The 17602-nt window shown below is 38.0% G+C and overlaps 1 protein-coding gene across 3 annotated transcripts in view; it reads left to right on the forward strand.

The window, feature by feature from the left end:
- The window catches only part of BMP2K (BMP2 inducible kinase), a 61030-nt gene that overhangs the window by 17986 nt on the left and 25442 nt on the right, over positions 1–17602 (forward strand). For all 3 annotated transcript variants that reach the window (XM_004941088.5, XM_004941089.5, XM_046941294.1), the window contains exons 2-10: positions 3455–3573; positions 4842–4947; positions 6454–6596; positions 6886–7007; positions 8078–8159; positions 8818–8950; positions 12906–13009; positions 15683–15762; positions 16964–17124. In XM_004941088.5, coding sequence (XP_004941145.1) covers positions 3455–3573; positions 4842–4947; positions 6454–6596; positions 6886–7007; positions 8078–8159; positions 8818–8950; positions 12906–13009; positions 15683–15762; positions 16964–17124 — 1050 coding nt within the window. The remainder of the gene's footprint in view (positions 1–3454; positions 3574–4841; positions 4948–6453; positions 6597–6885; positions 7008–8077; positions 8160–8817; positions 8951–12905; positions 13010–15682; positions 15763–16963; positions 17125–17602) is intronic.

The following is a 17602-nucleotide window of genomic DNA, read 5'->3' on the forward strand; positions in this document are numbered from 1 at the left end:
CCATTGCGATGTATATACTCTCCTTCTGCTGGGGACCTTTTGTTCCAATTGTCTGAGATTGAAGTATGTCATCAGATAGCGAAGCAGTTGCAGGTAGAACTCTTGGTGGTTGGGTATGTTTTAACTGAACAGTAAGAAAGAAATCTTTCTTCAGTCTTGTTGTCTGTATATCTGAAATGAGCAGAGATTTGTTTGGAATATTTTTCTTGGTATTCTTTTCGTCTTCTTGGAACTGTTAGCAGTCTGAAAGATTATAATAGTTGTGGAAGATTCTTCAACCTTAGTCTTTATCAAAGCAAGCAAAGAAGATACTTTGAATTCCGACGGCTACAGTTTCCTGGTTAGAGTATCAAGATTGTGACAAGGTGAAATATAGATAGAAAGTTGAGACCAATGGAACTTTAAATATGCATGGCAAAAAGTAAGAAACTCTCGACCAGAAAATGTAGCTGTTATAGAATTATAATTTTTTTTTAGTTGGTTTCAAACTTTGTTGGTAAGCTTCTTAGTAAGATCCCCAGAAGTAGATAATGCTATCTGAAGTGATTTACTGACAAGTAAAGCAAACCAAATGGCTTGTCACAGTAAAATACTGTAAAGGCTAAGGGTGGTGATGTGTGTATAATTGTATTACCAAACCTGGAGACAGTTTGAGCAAATACTCAATTTGCTAGGTTGTTGTATTTGGTCATTGTGTCATTTTGGTCAATATTTAAACAGATACTGGAAACTTTGCTGTTCTTAAAAAATCAGGAGACTCAAAATCGTCTCCTTCTGATGCAAAGACCTCAAAGACAGCCAAGCTGCTGCTGGTTGCCCAGTTGGTGAAGAATTAGTGCTAGGCAGCTGCTCCCTGCACGCCTGCCTTGAGACCAGTCATGGCACGTGGTGGTACTTCTCATCTGTGAGGAGAATGGAAGCAATCCATGGGGGGCTTTGGGACTCGGCTGTGTCTTACAGCGGGTAAACAACTGAAATTAGAGAAAGGGTCCAGAATGGCAGTGATGTTTTGTGATTGATTTTTTTGATATGTTGTTTTATGAGAAACTAAGTTCATTTTCTGCCTTCGCTGACATTAGATATTACCTTCTTTTTCCAGCTTCTAAAAATGCTGGTGAAATGCCAGCTGCTGTACTGACGTACACGTGAAAGTGTAGCTCTGCTCAGCCTCCATTTGTGGGCCCTGGGGCAAAGCAACTGCTCATCATTTCTGGTTGTTTCCATACAACTTTTGACAAGGGTGCCTGTCTGGCTTCCCCTCTCCCCTCCAAATAGTGTAGTTTAATGAGAGTTTATTTGAGGATTTTATAGCACTGTCGTTCGCTTGTTTTGGTGCTTTCAGTGACAAGTTTAACAAGAAGCTATTGGAAAGATTGAAAGCTTAATGCTTCGGTGTTGTGCTTGGTAAAGGCTGCTAGAATGTTGATGACAGATATCCTATAAATATTTATGGACCTATTCAAGTTTTGTTCAGAGTTGATCTGTTTATCAAGGAGCCCAGTGGCATTTTATAGTGGAGACAACATTTACTAATGGAAAACCTTTCAAGGTCACACATTACTCCTTTGCAGAATGGGGAATAGTTCTGCTTTCGTGGCTGTTTCAGAGTTTAAGTATTAGTTAATAGTGCCACCTAATGGCAAGAAGAACCCGTGTGTGAGACTTCTTCACTACTCATTTTACCGAGTTGTGACTGGTCTGGTTGCATTGAAAACAGGTGCCAAAGAACTGAAATTCAGCATTTTGGTCTTGTCCTGAGCTAGACACAGAATATTAAGACTACAAAACTGATTTTAAAAGGCTGTAAAGCTGGTTAAAGAGACAAGAAGTGATTGTCTTCCAATAGTTAGAATGTTGTGCTTTACCGGGGTATTTTTTATATTGTTGCTCAAGTACTTGTGCTTTGCATAGGAGTCTTTTTTGAGAGGATGCTGCTAAAATCTTCCAATACCCATCGTATGCGTACCACATTATTTAATCCTCAAAGCTGATGGCATTCCCTGTGGGATTCCTTCAGCCCCACCTGGATCTGGCCTTAGAACTGGAGTAACTCAAGGGCACCTGTCAGTGTTCTGGGAGTAACCTGTGTAGATCAGCTGCAGCTGAAGTGTAGTGAGTCTGTAAAATTTAGGTTGCTACGTTGAAATTGGCACCATCTCTCTTTTGATGGCATAATATCCCAGCTAGCTAAATGAGCAATTAATTTTAAAGTGCTTTTTCCTTAAGAAAACATCCTAACACAACTTCCTTGCTTCAACTAAATTCTAATGTGCACATCAGTTCAAGTGCATGAGACCTGTATCAGAGGAGGCACGTTATTCTTGATAAATGCTGGTTACAGATTATATCATGCAACTTGAAGTGCTTCATGCATTCCAGTGGGCCACCTGATTATCAGAGTAGTTAATCCCTTTTCTTCACATATTTCTGTCCTGATTGTATAGCTTAGTGTTTGCACGAGTTAAGTTCTTATGGCAGTAGTTGGTTTACCATCAGACAGCAGTCAAATACGGAAGGCATGGGCTACCGTGGGGCAGAGTTCTTTAAGCTGTGGGAAAGCTGTTTGTGAGCCTCAGGGCGATGTGAAAGCAGTCTGCTGGAGGCCTTGAGCAGTAGTTCAGATGAACTGAAAACAGACAAAAGAGGAGAGTATGGGGTTTTTTAATTCTTTTTCCCCTTGGCTTGCAGCCTGAAAGTTTAGAAGTGTTTGGCTTCAGTGAATAATTACTGTTCGCATATTTCTTCTTCTACTGGTAAAGAGGGAGAAGAAAAATGATAACGAGAAGCTTGGAGGAGGGCTTAAGTGTATGCCTTGTGGTTCGTATGGTTGAACTCAGAAGATGGCTCCTGATTGTACTGGTTGGGGGAACGTACCTAATTCTTACCTGCACATTTAACAAGTATTTAAATAAATAAGAAAAAAACCCAACTTTGCTTGTAACAAAGTGATTTCAAGGGTGAGTCTTCTCATCCACAGTCTATACTGAGAAGTTGTGTGACTTAAAAGTCATGAAAGATACTCAGTTACCTATTTTACATTTTACTATTTTATTCTTTATACTTTAAAATGTAGGTATAAGGAATGAATACTAAACTTCAAGTACTGGAGGGTTTAGAAACCATGAAGATAGGGAGAATATCTTTGTTTTATTCAGGTTTTTGGGTGACTGAAAATATTGTGGGTTTGATACGTGAATACACAGAGTTCATACGAGGCTTTTACATTTAGTTGAATATGCAAGTGCTTTTCAGATAGTTTTATTTAATGCTGTAGCATAATTCTAAGATCCTTATGCTTTTGTCAAGATAGGAGAAATGGACTCAGATGTCAAATCTTAGTAATGTCATCAGTGTTTAACTCCTTGTTCCATGACTGGCACACGCTTTCTTTTTCACTGTCTTAGAATAAAGAGAACTCAGATAGCTTCATTGGCTTGTTATTGTTTTTTTCCAGGTGGTTTCTCAACTGTGTTTCTGGTACGTACCCATGGTGGGATACGTTGTGCACTCAAACGAATGTATGTTAATAATGTCTCAGATCTCAACGTGTGCAAGAGAGAAATTACTATTATGGTAAGAAATGAATTAATTGTAACTAGAGAATGTGTTTGTTTATAGTGCACATAAATCAACTGTCTTTTAATGGCAATCCCTTCTAGACCATCTTTTCACTTTTTTTTTGTGCAGTAGTGCTTTACATAAGATAATACTGAGCATAGAGGTAGAGTGTGATTAATTTCTAAAGCAATTATAAGGAAAATTTGATTTTGCAGTCAATGATTTGATCAGTAATTTTGCTTCCCAGTAAAAAAGTGGTCTCTTCCATTTCTGTAGTAATAACAAATTCTAGAGCCCTCTGCTGGCCACAGTTCTGCTAACCGAATTACACTGCCTATTTTTATACAAGCAGTGTTACCTGCGCTGGACAGAAGCACGTTCTTGTAGTTGCTATCCAGTACATAGGTAACAGATATGGCTGTAGTTCAAAACTTTGAACTCAATGATATAATCACGGGTTCTGTTGTTTCTGAGCTGCTGACTAGAAAATTGAGAAAGCAGAAGGCTTTTTTTATCAGATGTGCTTGGGTTTATGGTATCAGGGCACGAGAAAATCAATTATATTGCCTTCTAGCAGATACTGTGAAGGTAATTTATTTTCATTTCCATGTGCTTCTAGTTTAAACATGTTATAATCATAGAAGCACCTGTTTACTCATCATAAGACATTCTTTTATGTTAAACATAGATGAGCAGAAGCAGTACTGCAGACAACAGCACTGGTGTTGTCAGACATGAAATATGAATTTGCTTAATTGCAACTTGCGAAATGGTTCTTAAAGATTGATGTGGTTTTTGTCGTCTTTTTTTCTCAGGGCCATCTTTGGTTGCCTTTGTGTTTTTAACTTGATAGTAGTTCAGGCTATAAATGCTACTTGCTTCCAGCTGTGTATGGTTGTGGGGTTTTTTTATTATTAACGAGACAGTATTCTTCAGTATAGGTATTTCTTTAGTATTGAGATTGGGGATTGCCATTAAAATGGACGTGAGTAGCATGATTCTCCCCCCCCCCCCCCCTCCTCTTTCCCCATGTATAAGACTGTAGTTATTACTACATAATAATGTTTCTGAATGCAGCAGTGAGGATGTTTGCACTGTTGAACAAATACCGTAAACAAATGTTCTTGACTGAGTTGTAGATGCAGTTTTGAGTATTTTGTAAAGTTTAGTGCATATGGGACCAGGGCTCGCTTTGAAGTCCTAAGTGGTTCTAATGAAAACCACCTGTATTTATTTGTTAAAATCTTTCTATACTAAAGCGTAATGTGTATTTTCTTTTTCAGAAAGAATTATCTGGGCACAAGAATATCGTGAGCTATTTGGATTGTGCTGTTAACTGTATAAGTGATAACGTCTGGGAGGTCCTCATTCTCATGGAGTACTGTCGAGGTAAGTGATGGCTCTTCTGGCTTCAGAGAAAATATAAAGGAAATGTGTATTTTGATCACCTGGGATTTTTTTACCTGATAGTGTCCCTTTAATTCAGAAAGATAGCTTGCGTGTCTCAAAGCTGGAATCCATTTGTTTCAGCTTGTGTCGGTAGTTAGACATTGAATTGCCGAAGCCTGAGTAAATGCAAAAGTCAATTTCACTTAGCTTATTTAAGTTATTTATTTAAGCTTAAGTTATTTAAGCTTATTTAATTAGAAGTAGGGACATGACTTCAAGCAGACATTGATATAGTTCTGCTCTTCTGTTTGATTAAACATGTAACTAATAAGCAACTTCTGGCAACTGTTCTGCCTCTCCTATTTTTTGTTTTAGATCATTATAGCAAAGATTCTTTAATCTTAACCTGACGGGTGACTTGCTTTAAGTGAACATAATATAGTTAGTATTGATGATTCTGGGCATGCAAATAATAGTCATGTGTTCTGTTTCATAATGTAGCTGCTTCAAACAATTTGTGAAACCATATTGTAATCGACTTCCCTCGCTCCCCACCACACGTACTTACTAGAATAAACTTGTCTGTGAGTTGTCAGAGTGAATGTTTCTGCCCTGTTGGGAGCTCTTGAGACTGTATCAGCAGTACTCTTTTCTTACTTACAGTAGTAAATATTGGAGAATTCCTCTACTGCTTTAGTTCATGGGAGCTGGTTCCTCAGTGTTCAGCTTACGCAACTAACTGGGTTGGATTTTTCTGAACTTGCTGTTATGGATAGCTTATTGGCATGTGGAGCTTTTGTTGAAACTCACTTCTACACTTTGCTTCTAGATTTGAGTTCTGCCAGTGTTATTTTGAAGCCACAAAAGTGTAAACCATCAGATGACTGGATGGTGTTTTCCTGTTGAAAGCTTCCATATTTAGGAAGAGCACTCTCCAAGACCCCATAGATCTGTTAGTGTTAAATGAGCATTATGATAGGAAGATACAAGTATGACCTTGTGAAATTACCTCAAGAAATAGGGAAACAATGTTTCCTGATCTTAAAAAGGAAACTGTGAGAGGGTTATGTAGAGTTTTTAGGAGTGGATTATGTCCTTTTTTTTTTCTTAGTGTCTCAGAAAGACAAAGAAAGGCTGTCTAGATAATGAGTTACTTTGAACTCCGTTGGCTGACAGCATTTTGGCTGTGGATCTAAATGCAAGAGGCACTTCTGGGGGAGCATCTTTGTGTGATAGATGATTGTTTCCGTCTGCAGCAATTTGATAGAAGAGCTTCAGTTGGCGATGTTTTTGTTTGAGACAGTAACCTTTCTGCCTAGGATCATACCAGTGAAAGTTTGGAAATAGCTTGGTTGGGTTGTTTTTTGTTTTTTTTTTTTTTTAAATTGGTGACATGAGAAAGCTGAATTGCATGTTGTGGGCTATTTGTGCGTGAGAGAAAATTATACTTCTATACATGATGGAAATTATGAAAAGGTAAAATAAAGTTCTTTGCTGCTTCTTCAGCTGGGCAAGTTGTGAATCAGATGAATCAGCGCCTGCAGACGGGCTTTACAGAGTCAGAAGTAATGAGAATATTTTGTGATACCTGTGAAGCTGTTGCTCGGCTGCATCAGTGCAAAACTCCTATAGTTCACCGGGATTTGAAGGTACGAACCTGATACTTAGAAACACCTGGGTAAAAGTTGATGGTGCACTCAAGTATGATTGGAAGTGCAGGAATTATTTCACTAAGGCTGACTTGTAGTTAGAGAAGCACCTGTAAACAGTGAAACTGAAAGACAGGATCACTTACTGCTAATGCTGTGTTTATTGACTGATTTTTCTGGTAACTTCCTTGTTTGTATGCGAGGGCAAGAATGAGTAGTAACAGTTATATTGGAAATCAGTGCCATTATTTTAATCTAACGTTGCTGTTTGTGTTAACTTCCTTTCAAGGTGGAGAATATATTGCTAAATGACAGTGGAAATTATGTTCTCTGTGATTTTGGCAGTGCTACAAACAAGTTCCTTAATCCTCAAAAAGATGGTGTTAATGTGGTCGAAGAAGAAATTAAGAAGTAAGTTCACATTTAAGTGGCCTTAATAAGCAGTGATTGTGCTGTGAGACAGCTGAGTGTGATGATGTATTAGATGAAGACCTTTGAGTAGCGTATGTTTACCTTACTGATAAGGATTTTAATGTAACTGTTCAAGATGAAGAAATTCAAGTTGATGTGAATATAGTTCCATTGTTTTACTGTCTACTAATGTTGCTTTTTCTATTTATTTATATGCTATTTTTGCAAAACAGGCTCACATAGAATAAAACTTGAAAAGGGCATGTGACTTTGAAATGGAATGGGTGATAAATGTATGCCTGGCTGCTGGCCATTTTAGGAGTTAAAATTTTAACTTCTTAATATGGCTAACTGTAAAGGTCTGAGGGAGAAAAGTGCTATAAATCAGCATTCAAATGAACTTACATACAGTCTTAGTTATGGAATGCTGTGTCCTTCCTCCTAAGACTGGTCAGAAAATTGTTTTAACTTTATTTCAAGCACACTCCTGAGAATATGTATTAGTTTAGTTTGGTCCCTGCAGGCCATCTGTTGCAGAGAGATAAACACAGATTACTTGTTCTCAAGTGATCAAGTGATACATGTGTGTTTTTTGCCTCTACAGAACAGTTTGCTGGTTTTGTAGTGATTTTGCCAAGCTAGATTTTTTTTTAAAGCATTGAATCAAATAATATCCTAAGTTGGAAGATACCTGTGATGATGATGCTCCATACCACATGTTTTAATATAAGATGAAGACGACTCGTTTAGGGCTCAGAATCTTTGCAATGACTGCTTACTGCAGTATTGCAGCAGAGCAATACTTCATTACTGAAGCACGTGTACAGGGAAGCTAATGTGAAGAGTACATTTTATCTGACTTTAAATTGTCATCCATAACAGTAAACGTTATTATTCCAAACCTACTGTGTTACTTGTAAACACAGTAAATTACTTGCATAAGACAATTTCTGGTGTGTATTAGACACCTGTGTCTGTGAATGGTGTGTGTGCGTGGCAGATGCAAGAAAAGGCCCTTTTGATTCTGAGGCATGCTTCTCATCTGTTCTCTTGCAATTATGTGCATTTAGGTATACAACACTATCGTACAGAGCTCCTGAAATGATCAATCTTTATGGAGGGAAATCAATTACTACCAAGGCAGATATCTGGGTAAGCAAAAAATCAGGTACTGTGAAACACAACTAATTAAGAGGGGGAGAAACTAGCTAGAAGTGCTGTAGACAAACTGGAAAGCTAATTATTTAAAGTGGAAATATACAATGCAAGTATATAATGTGGAGTATAGTAATGGTATCTGTGGTAGTTAAGTCTTGTGTAAGTAAATTGAGTACAATGTGATGAGCCTGTTAAGGGAGAGATAAAGTAGACTCTTTCCATTTTGTTGGCTCAGATTGCTGCCTGAATGTCGCCAATGATTTCTCATAGAAATTTGCTCACAGCACAACAAGGAAATGTGTTTTTGTTAGACAGGGTGCTTAAGAGCCACTGTAGTGAAGTAAATAAAGACTAAATTCAGCAAAAACACTAGTGGTATCCCTGAGTGATGCCAGAATGTGAATGTAGCCCTTGGGTTAGGCTCTAGTTCTGGTAGCTTGTTGTCTAACCCACGAGTCAGTGGGAAAGAAGGCTCTTCTAGAGCTGCATTGTATATCAGCTTGTCACATCAACCCTGGTTCATAATGCAGCTGCTACATAACACTGTAAGCATCAGCTGTAGCTAGGATGCAATTAGTTTCTTGTTGGTGCTTCTTTATTGTGTAAATGGCTTGCTCTCATCCTTTTATGGGGCCTATATTTGTTTTTACAGGCACTTGGCTGCTTGCTGTATAAGCTTTGTTTCTTTTCACTTCCCTTTGGAGAAAGTCAAGTTGCTATTTGTGATGGAAGTTTTACTATTCCAGACAATTCCCGATACACTCAAAGTATACACTGTTTGATAAGTAAGTATTTGGGCAGCACAGCAATTCTTTGGTGTTGTAAATAAAATGAAACACAAACGGTACTATTGATGTAGATGAGTGGCTTGGATAGATGGTGCGTACTGGCTTGGATCTTGAGTTAGCAGTAGGAGTTGCTCATGGCTACCATCTGCCTTTCAGCTCTTGTACTTTCCCTTGAAAGGAAGCTTGCTTACTCCCTAGGGTCATTCAGTCATTAAGGTTTGAAAAGATCCTAAGATCATCTGGTCCAGCTGTTTACAAAACAGGAGGCTCTACCACCAGGTACAGAACTGAGAAGCTGGCCTGGAGGAAGGTGAAGAAACCTGCAGCAAATTTGTTAGAAACTGCCCCAAAAGTGAAACTGGTAAAGCAGATACAAATCAGTTTCTCCTATCAGTTACGGTTTTCTAGGCATGTAAGGGAGGAGTTGATAACTTAAGAATTGAAATATCAAAGAAAACACTTATGAGATCGGCAAAATGAATTATACATCTCAGCTCAGAAGAGCTTTTTGGTTTCTTTGGGAGATATGGGTTTTCTGTTTGTCATGGGTGGCTGTAAATCAAATGCAGAGGGAGAATTAAATTTGTAGCTCTTAATTTGTTCATGACTTCTTTTTGATCTTATGTACATCTCTTTTTCCTCTACAGAATGTCAGATTAATAGTATTCTCTATCCAGGTTAGACAATTATGTTAATTAGGTGAATGTGTAGTTCAAATTTCTTGTAGATACAGAGATCATAGAATCATAGGGGTTGGAAAGGACCTCTGGAGATCATCGAGTCCAACCCCCCTGCTAAAATCAGGTTCCTTACAGTAGGTTGAGCAGGAAAGTATCCAAGCGGGTCTTCAGTGTCTCTAGAAAAGGAGACTCCACAGCTCCTCTGGGCAGCTTATTTTAGTGCTCTGTACCCTCACAGGAAAGAAGTTCTTTTGCATGTTTTTGTGAAACTTCCTGTGTTCCAGTTTTTGCCTGTTGTCTCTTGTTCTGTTACTTCACACCACTAAAAAGAGTCCCATCCAATTGACTCCAGCATTCTAGATATTTATAAACATTGATGAGATCCCCTCTCAGTATTCTCTTCTCCAGGCTGAACAGACCCAAGTCTCTCAACCTTTCCTAATAAAGGGGGATGTTCCAGGCCCCAAATAATTTTCATGGCCCTCTGCTAGACACTCTCTAGAATATCCTGTCATTTTTGAAGTGGGTATCCCAGAACTGGGCACAGTGTTCCAGATATGGCCTCACCAGTACAGACTAGAGGGGAAGAATCACCTCCCTTGCTGTTCTGACAGTGCTCTTTTTAATGCACACCAGGATACCATTATGGTCTTCTTAGCCATGAGTGTGCACTGCTGGCTCACGGCCAACCTGTTGTCCACCTAAACACTCAGGTCCTTCTTTGCAGAGTTTGTCTCCAGCAGATCATCCCTTAACCTGTACTGATGCGTGCAGTTATTCCTCCCCAGGTGCAAGACTCTACACTTGCTCTTGTTGAGCTTCATAGGATTACTCTCTGTCCAACTTTCCAGTCTGTCCAGGTCTTGATAAATGGCATCACAGCCTTCTGGTGTGTCAACCAATCCTCACAGCTTTGTATCATCAGTGAACTTGCTGAGAGTGCTGTCTAGCCCTTTGTCCAAGTCACTGATGAAGATGTTGAACAAGATCAGACCCAGTACTGACCCCTGGGGAACACCTCTAGTTACAGGCTTTCAACTAGACTGTGCTGGTGATCACAACCCTCTGAGCTCTGCCAGTCAGCAGCTACTTAATCCACCTCACTGTTCATTCATCTATCCTGCACTTTCTAAGCTTCATTAGAAGAATGTTGTGGGAGACAGTGTTAAAAACTTTGCTTAAGTCAAGGTACACAATGCTGCTTTCTCCTCATCTACCCAACCGGTGATAACATCATAGAACACCTCCAGGTTGGTCAAGCATGATTTCCTCTTGGTGAATTCGGGCTGGCTACTCCTGATAATCTTCTTCCAATTGCTTGGAGATGGCATCCGGTGCAAGTTGTTAGATCACCTTTCCAGGGACAGAGGTGAGGCTGACTGGCCTGCAGTTTACTGGATTGTCCTTACCAGTTTTGAAGACTGGAGTGACTTTGGCTATCCTCCAGTCTTCAGACACCTCTCCTGTTCTCCAAGACCTTTCAGAGGTTTGGCAGTCACTTCTGCCGACTCCCTAAGATGCACAGAGATGAATTCCATGGAGATGTTTGTAGTGGTTTCATGTCTCATAACACAAAACAAATCTGATAAGGTTTAAGTGCAACCCGAAGGACCAGATAAAACTTTGGCAAAGGTTGGACAGCGAGGACAGTATGAAGGAGAATTTTAGGAACACTAAGTTCTGAGGCTGGTTGTTTGTCTGTTGTCTGAATATGGAGATACTGAATCTAACATACACTGATAATGAATATTTCTAGTTGTCTCTTTCAACTTTGAGCAAGTTAACCTGAAAGAATGTGATTGGCACAACGTGAAAAATAGAGAGAATGGGAGCAGGGGCTCTTAAACTGTTCCTCAGTCTTCAACATGTATAGCACACAGTTTGTTTATATATTGTAGGAAATACCAAATCCAAAGCATGCTTTTGAGCACACATTCATTATGGAGAATTAGCAGTTACCAAGCCTACTGGAAATGCTTGCAAAATGAGATCTTTCAAATAATTAATTTTCTTTGTGCTAGACTGCCAGACAGTGTTACTTTGAGAAGAGTACAGGCTCTGATTCTCTCTTTGTAAGCGTCAACTCTGATTTATTAAGTTTCTGTGAACTGCTGTGCAACATTAAGCATCACGTTATGGCATGAAATATGTGTGGGTGGGGAAGAATCTCATAAGCTCAACTTATTCCTTTCTGGAAGGGAAGCCACAAAGTTGAAGCTTATCATAAAAGGTATTTAAGGGACTTGTGGCTTCATTTCTTTTGCAGGAGGGAAAAAAAACTGGCAAGCTGAGCAGTGTCTGCCTTGTAAGCCTGATATTTTAGTATCAAGTGGCAGGAGTTACCTTACAACAGATGTTCTGTTTCCACATAATGATGCTGTCGTTAATTCAAATCAGCTTTATTTTGTAAAAATCCATTAAAAATGGGATTTGTTGTAAACCATGTTGGCCGTCAAATAATGGCTTCGAGTAGAATCGTATGATCTGCCTAAAATGATAGAAATACAGAAAGCGGTTACATAATTTTACCCAAAACCTTATTTAAGGTTGGCTGCACTGCTGAATGGTTTCAGAAATGCAGCTTGTGTTTTCTCATAAAAAAATTGACTTAAAATTCCATAGATAATTCATTTTCTTTGTAGCTGAGTATCTTTCAGAGGCTTTGCTTGCTTAGAAAAAATATTTCATCATCTAAAAAAGAGTTCTCGATGATGTACTCAGTAGCATGTTGTAAACAAAATAAGCTAATTTATTTGCTTGATGTCAAATGTTATGTCTGGGGAAAATCATATTTAATGGTTACATCAGAAATTGTTTTGTCAGAAAATGCTTGCTATCTATACAACTAGATGATTTTTAACATTTAATTGTACATAACCTACAGAACCTACCAGACAAAAGATGGTATAGGAACTTAGCCTGATGTTGATAGTTATCTGTGAATCTCCTGTTATCTGCACAGAATCTTGCACAACCCTAGAAAATTCTAATACTGTTCATGTTTTTTGTTGTTTATTTGAAGTTAGTACTCTGTTATCCTTTCTGCAGCTGATATTCAAAATATCAAACAGCATGCATCCTTGTCAATCATATTTGACCCTGAAAACTATTTAATTTGACAAAAAGCATTAAAAAAAGAACATAATCATTCTTTTTGGAGTAAGCTTGGTTGGTAAAATTAGTTGAATGAATTTGTTCTTGTTGCTAGCACAGTGCATCAGTAGGCTTTCTGCTGTCAAACAATGACAATTTGATCTTACCAATTTTTGCAGGATATATGCTTGAACCAGATCAAGAACAGAGACCTGATATTTTTCAGGTATCTTACTTTGCCTTTAAACTTGCCAAAAAGGATTGTCCGGTGTCCAATATTAATGTAAGTAGTCTTTCATTTTTTTCCTGTGCATTCAGGGGTTTTCATAGATAGCACTGAGATAAGTCAATCAAATCAGTTGAGGAAGAAGTTTTCAATTTCTTATTTCTTAAGCCTTGTTCCCAAATTTAGGATGTGGAGCAAAATACATTTCCTGTTGATACTGTTTGCTGTCTAAATGAAACACTTTCATTTTGAGGGCATAGCTTCATAAACTGCATTTATGTGATGTCAGTCAATACCTGACTTGTGCTTCTAATCCATACACGTCTCTTACATCTAATACAATTAATACCAAGTATGCTGTAGAACATAACGTGTTGACAGCAGAAAACATCTTAATAGTATGAAGTGTCAAGAGTGTTTTCTAGATAAACCCTTTTTTTCTTTTTAATCATCTTTGTCAATTATAGCAATATGCTGGAAAGGACTGCAATGAACTGAAAGTGAATTGAAATAGTGAGTGAGTTAGCTGACTTCTGTGCTTTTGCTTTACATGAGAGGCTGAACTCCTTGAAGTTCTGAACCTTCCCTCAAAGATGACCTAATTCATTGACCAAACTGCTATGTCAAAGAATTCCAGGACACATCAATAATGTTCAGTGTTACAGAGGGATTCCCACGATAGGCATTAAGGCATTAGGAAAAGTCAATGGCAAAATTAATTTTGAAACAAATGTCATTTAAAGTAAACTGTGCTTTCAGAGGTAGATGAGCGAATTTACCGAGATCCCTTTGGAATGTATTACTGTTGATCTTTGGTCCCATAGAAGAAGGTGCTCATTAAAGAGTGAATGTTATTTTTGGGAAACTTGGCATAGGTTAGCATGCTAAGCATATTAAGGAAAAGAAGAAAAAACTGGAGGCCTTTCTTTTTGTAGGCAAAGGCTAAATTTCAAGAGTTTTGAAGGGTTTTGTATTCTTGCTATTTCAGAGTGTGGTTAGGTGGTGCAATAGTTATAATTTCTCTCTTTTATACTGAAATATGTACAAGATAAGTATCTTGACATACCACTGAGAATTTCCTAGGTTGCAGGCTGAAAGAGTACTATCAACTTGTTCAAGTGACTTGGCTATATCTGCTTATTGGATTCCTTTTCCTAAGGAAAAAGGAAGAAAAAATTGTTAACCTTAGGTTATAAATGTTTGTGACCAGGATTAGATTTGCTTTTTTTAGTGTGTTAAGATTAGTGTGTTAAGATTATTCTTACATGAGATCATTTTTTTCCCTCTCTCCCTCCCCCATAATTGCTGTTTTCCTTGATTAAATGCAGCTTAGGTGAAAAGCAATTAATTTAGAAATTAAATTGAGAGGTTCTTTTAAGCTTTGAAGTGGCAGATAAGAACTGCAGAAAGATAATCTGAAGAGAAGTAGTTACTTCTGTAAAGGGCAGGAGGTGTGTTGAAATTGGCTCAGATACAGCATGAATTAGGGAGTGACTGTTCTGAGGAAAGCAGAGCCTGATCACATCTATTTCGTCCCTTTAGCCAATGGAACTACTGGTGCTTGGTAAGCTAACAGAGAACATGCTGATTATGTGAATTTAGAAAATGAAAGTATTTGAGACTTGCTGAGGCTAGGATTAGTGTTAGCAATTAATTTGGAACTAGGAGGAAGGTGATACTCTCCATATCTAATTGATATTTAATTGTTTGCTGTGTTCAAAACCTAATGCTTAGAGAGGTGCACCGATTGCTGATCATGAAGGTTTTGTAAAAGGGAATAGTCTGACCTTTTCCTCTGCTCGGTGCTGCCAGTAGATCAGGATAAGGTTTGGCTTTACAAGAAATGAATGGATGAAAACTTGAAGCCTTGTAGTACAATGATGACAGCTGGTGCAAGCAAGGAAGGGGCTTCTGAATGCTTTACATGCCAGTATTTTCATTGAGCGCTGAGAGTGAAAGAGGAAAACTTGACCTTGCTCATGTTGAAGAGCTGGGGGAGAAGGTAGAACATTAAAGACAAGCTTACTGTTGTTGTTGAGCCCTGAATCTTAGTGCATGCTTATTGTCGCTGAGGTGGGGTTATGTTTCCAGTTAGTGTTGTGGGTGGATAACTTTCAGTGTAATTCAAACACAGTGTGAGAGCTGAGAGAGGCAAACTGGCTTCTAATGGCTTCTAGTGACGTGTCTCTAGCCAGAGAAATAAGGGCCAGTATAAGAAGAGTGTGCATTTATGACAGTAAATACATACATGATGAGGTTGTGATTTGTAGTAAGAGATTAGTTATAGCAGCATAAAAACTTAGATGCTGCGTTGTGTTGTGGATTTTGCATTGGATTGGAAGAGCTGAATTGACTAAAAACTACTTGTATTTCATTCTGGTTTTTAGCTTTAATTCTTTAAACTCAAATTTAAAAATGAATCTTTATTCTCTACTGTTAACAGAAAGCATATGAATAAAGTGTGTTACCTTGTTGGTACTGCATGAATGAACTGAAGTAGCTGACATAGTAGTGAATCAGGCCAGCAGTGTTTTCATTTGTACTTCAGTGATAAGTAACAGAAAATAGAAATAGTGTTCAGTAAAAGCACTTTCAACCTACAGCCACATGACTGGGTTCTGCGTGAAGTCTTGCAGTGTGAAGGATTTGAACTCAATTATTTCTTTTTGATTTGTAATGATTTTTTCAGGAGTTCGTGCTTTTAATTTCTTCACGTTTATTTTTCCCAAGAATTCTCCTGTCCCTTCAACTCTTCCTGAGCCTATGACAGCCAGTGAGGCAGCTGCTAGAAAAAGCCAAATAAAAGCAAGGTGAGTAGATGATGTGGCTTCATTTTTATTTAGTATTATTAAACTGCACATTTGTCTGAGACGTTTTTCATTAAAAAAATTACCCAAATAGTTCATTAGAATAGATAAACTACACTTCTAAGTGCTTCAAGTCTCTCTGTTCAATTTTTTTTTTCAATTGTTTTGAGATTACACTGAGGAAAAACTGAGATCCTTATATTCCTTGATACTGAAAATCATTATGGTTCTGAATCTACCAATATGTGGCCTAATTACTAAAATTTTTAGCTGTGACCATCAGCTCAGCTGCAACTTTATTAGCCTATTGCAAATGAGAAGCAAACATCTGGGCTCATCTAAGCCATGTTTGAGCTGCATAGATGTATCTATGCTGTTTTAAGGTAGTGATTGTTCTTGTTGGCTCTGCTGTCAGTTAGTGACGTACAATTGAGGGAGGGCATAGAGTATTAATGGAATAAGGTTTTCAACTCCACCTGCTAGGCACTACTAGGAAAGAACCATGAGTTTTCCTACTGAAGTTTTTCTGACTACGTAAGATACAGAGGTTAAGGCAGAAAACATATTTAAATATAACTTGCTAAGAACTAGTATGAAGTGTTAAGTGCTGGAGCTTAGCTGGTGAATTTGTGTTTTTAAGCAGTTAGATGATTTTTAAAGATGCCAGTACTGTGACTGGACACAGTGGGATTAAAGCTCCAAAGTCCATTTTTGAACATGATACAGTGCTGATGTACTACAGAAAGACACAAATATTTAGGGAGGTTTATGAGTGATAGAACTGCTAGATGTTAAATCTCTTATGAAACCAGAAATGAATTAACAGATAAGATCAAGAAAAATCTTACTCTGTGCATGCATGAGAAGTAATTATATCTTTAGTTGCAAGATTGCTGCCTTGAGTTTTCCAGGTAATTTTTATTCACTACTGTGAACTAAGGAAAGCTTGCACAGAAATTTAATCTAGTGCTTTATTCTCATAGAGAATAAGGCTGTTGCATGGCCTTATGAAAATCGTCTGCAGCAGTCGTATCTCTTAGGACTGTGGTGGGAAGTATTGTGGGAAACAAATCTTGAGGTATTTAAATTGAGCTCAGAAGTAAACAGCGTATGTTTGAAATGCAAATGAGCTGCAAAGAGATGAAAATTTGAATACACAGCAGTTGCTTTTAATGAAGTCTCATCTATGGGAATACTGTTTCAGAATAACAGATCCTACTGGACCAACAGAAACCTCAATTGCACCACGACAAAGACCAAAGGCCAATTCAAGCACTGCTGCTTCAAGTGTTCTGACGATCCAGAGTTCAGCAACACCAGTCAAAGTACAAGTTCCTGGTGTATTTGGTAATCGTGGGCAAAAAGGTAATGTACCAACACCTAAGGTTTGAATGAAGCAAATGAAACAATCATTCCAAGTTTCTTTTCCTCAATCTTTTGAGGATAACCTTTGAAACTTAAAACTAAGTAGATACTACTTTGTCAAAAAAGCCCCATATCTTCATCCCTTCTGGATGACTCTAAATGTGCAAGTAGTGGGCATGCAAAACACATTGATTTATGCTGGTAACTGCTTAATTAAAAGGCTGCAAGAACAACTGAATGGCAAATCTCAGCAATCTAAGGAATTACACGTGTAAGCCAGTAGTTCTTAAGAATGTTTTCAGAGGCACTAATCAGTATTTAAACGTGTACTGCAAGAAACTAGTGGTTGGATATTTTATTTACTTGGCTTCCAAGTATGCAAAATCCAAAAGCACTTCACTGCATTTTTTCACTCAAGGATTGATTTGTCAGATTATTGTAATAAGGATATAGACAAAAATGTTATGTCCCAGTTTTG

This window comes from Gallus gallus, chromosome 4 (assembly GCF_016699485.2).
Source record: "Gallus gallus isolate bGalGal1 chromosome 4, bGalGal1.mat.broiler.GRCg7b, whole genome shotgun sequence".
NCBI lineage: Eukaryota > Metazoa > Chordata > Aves > Galliformes > Phasianidae > Gallus > Gallus gallus.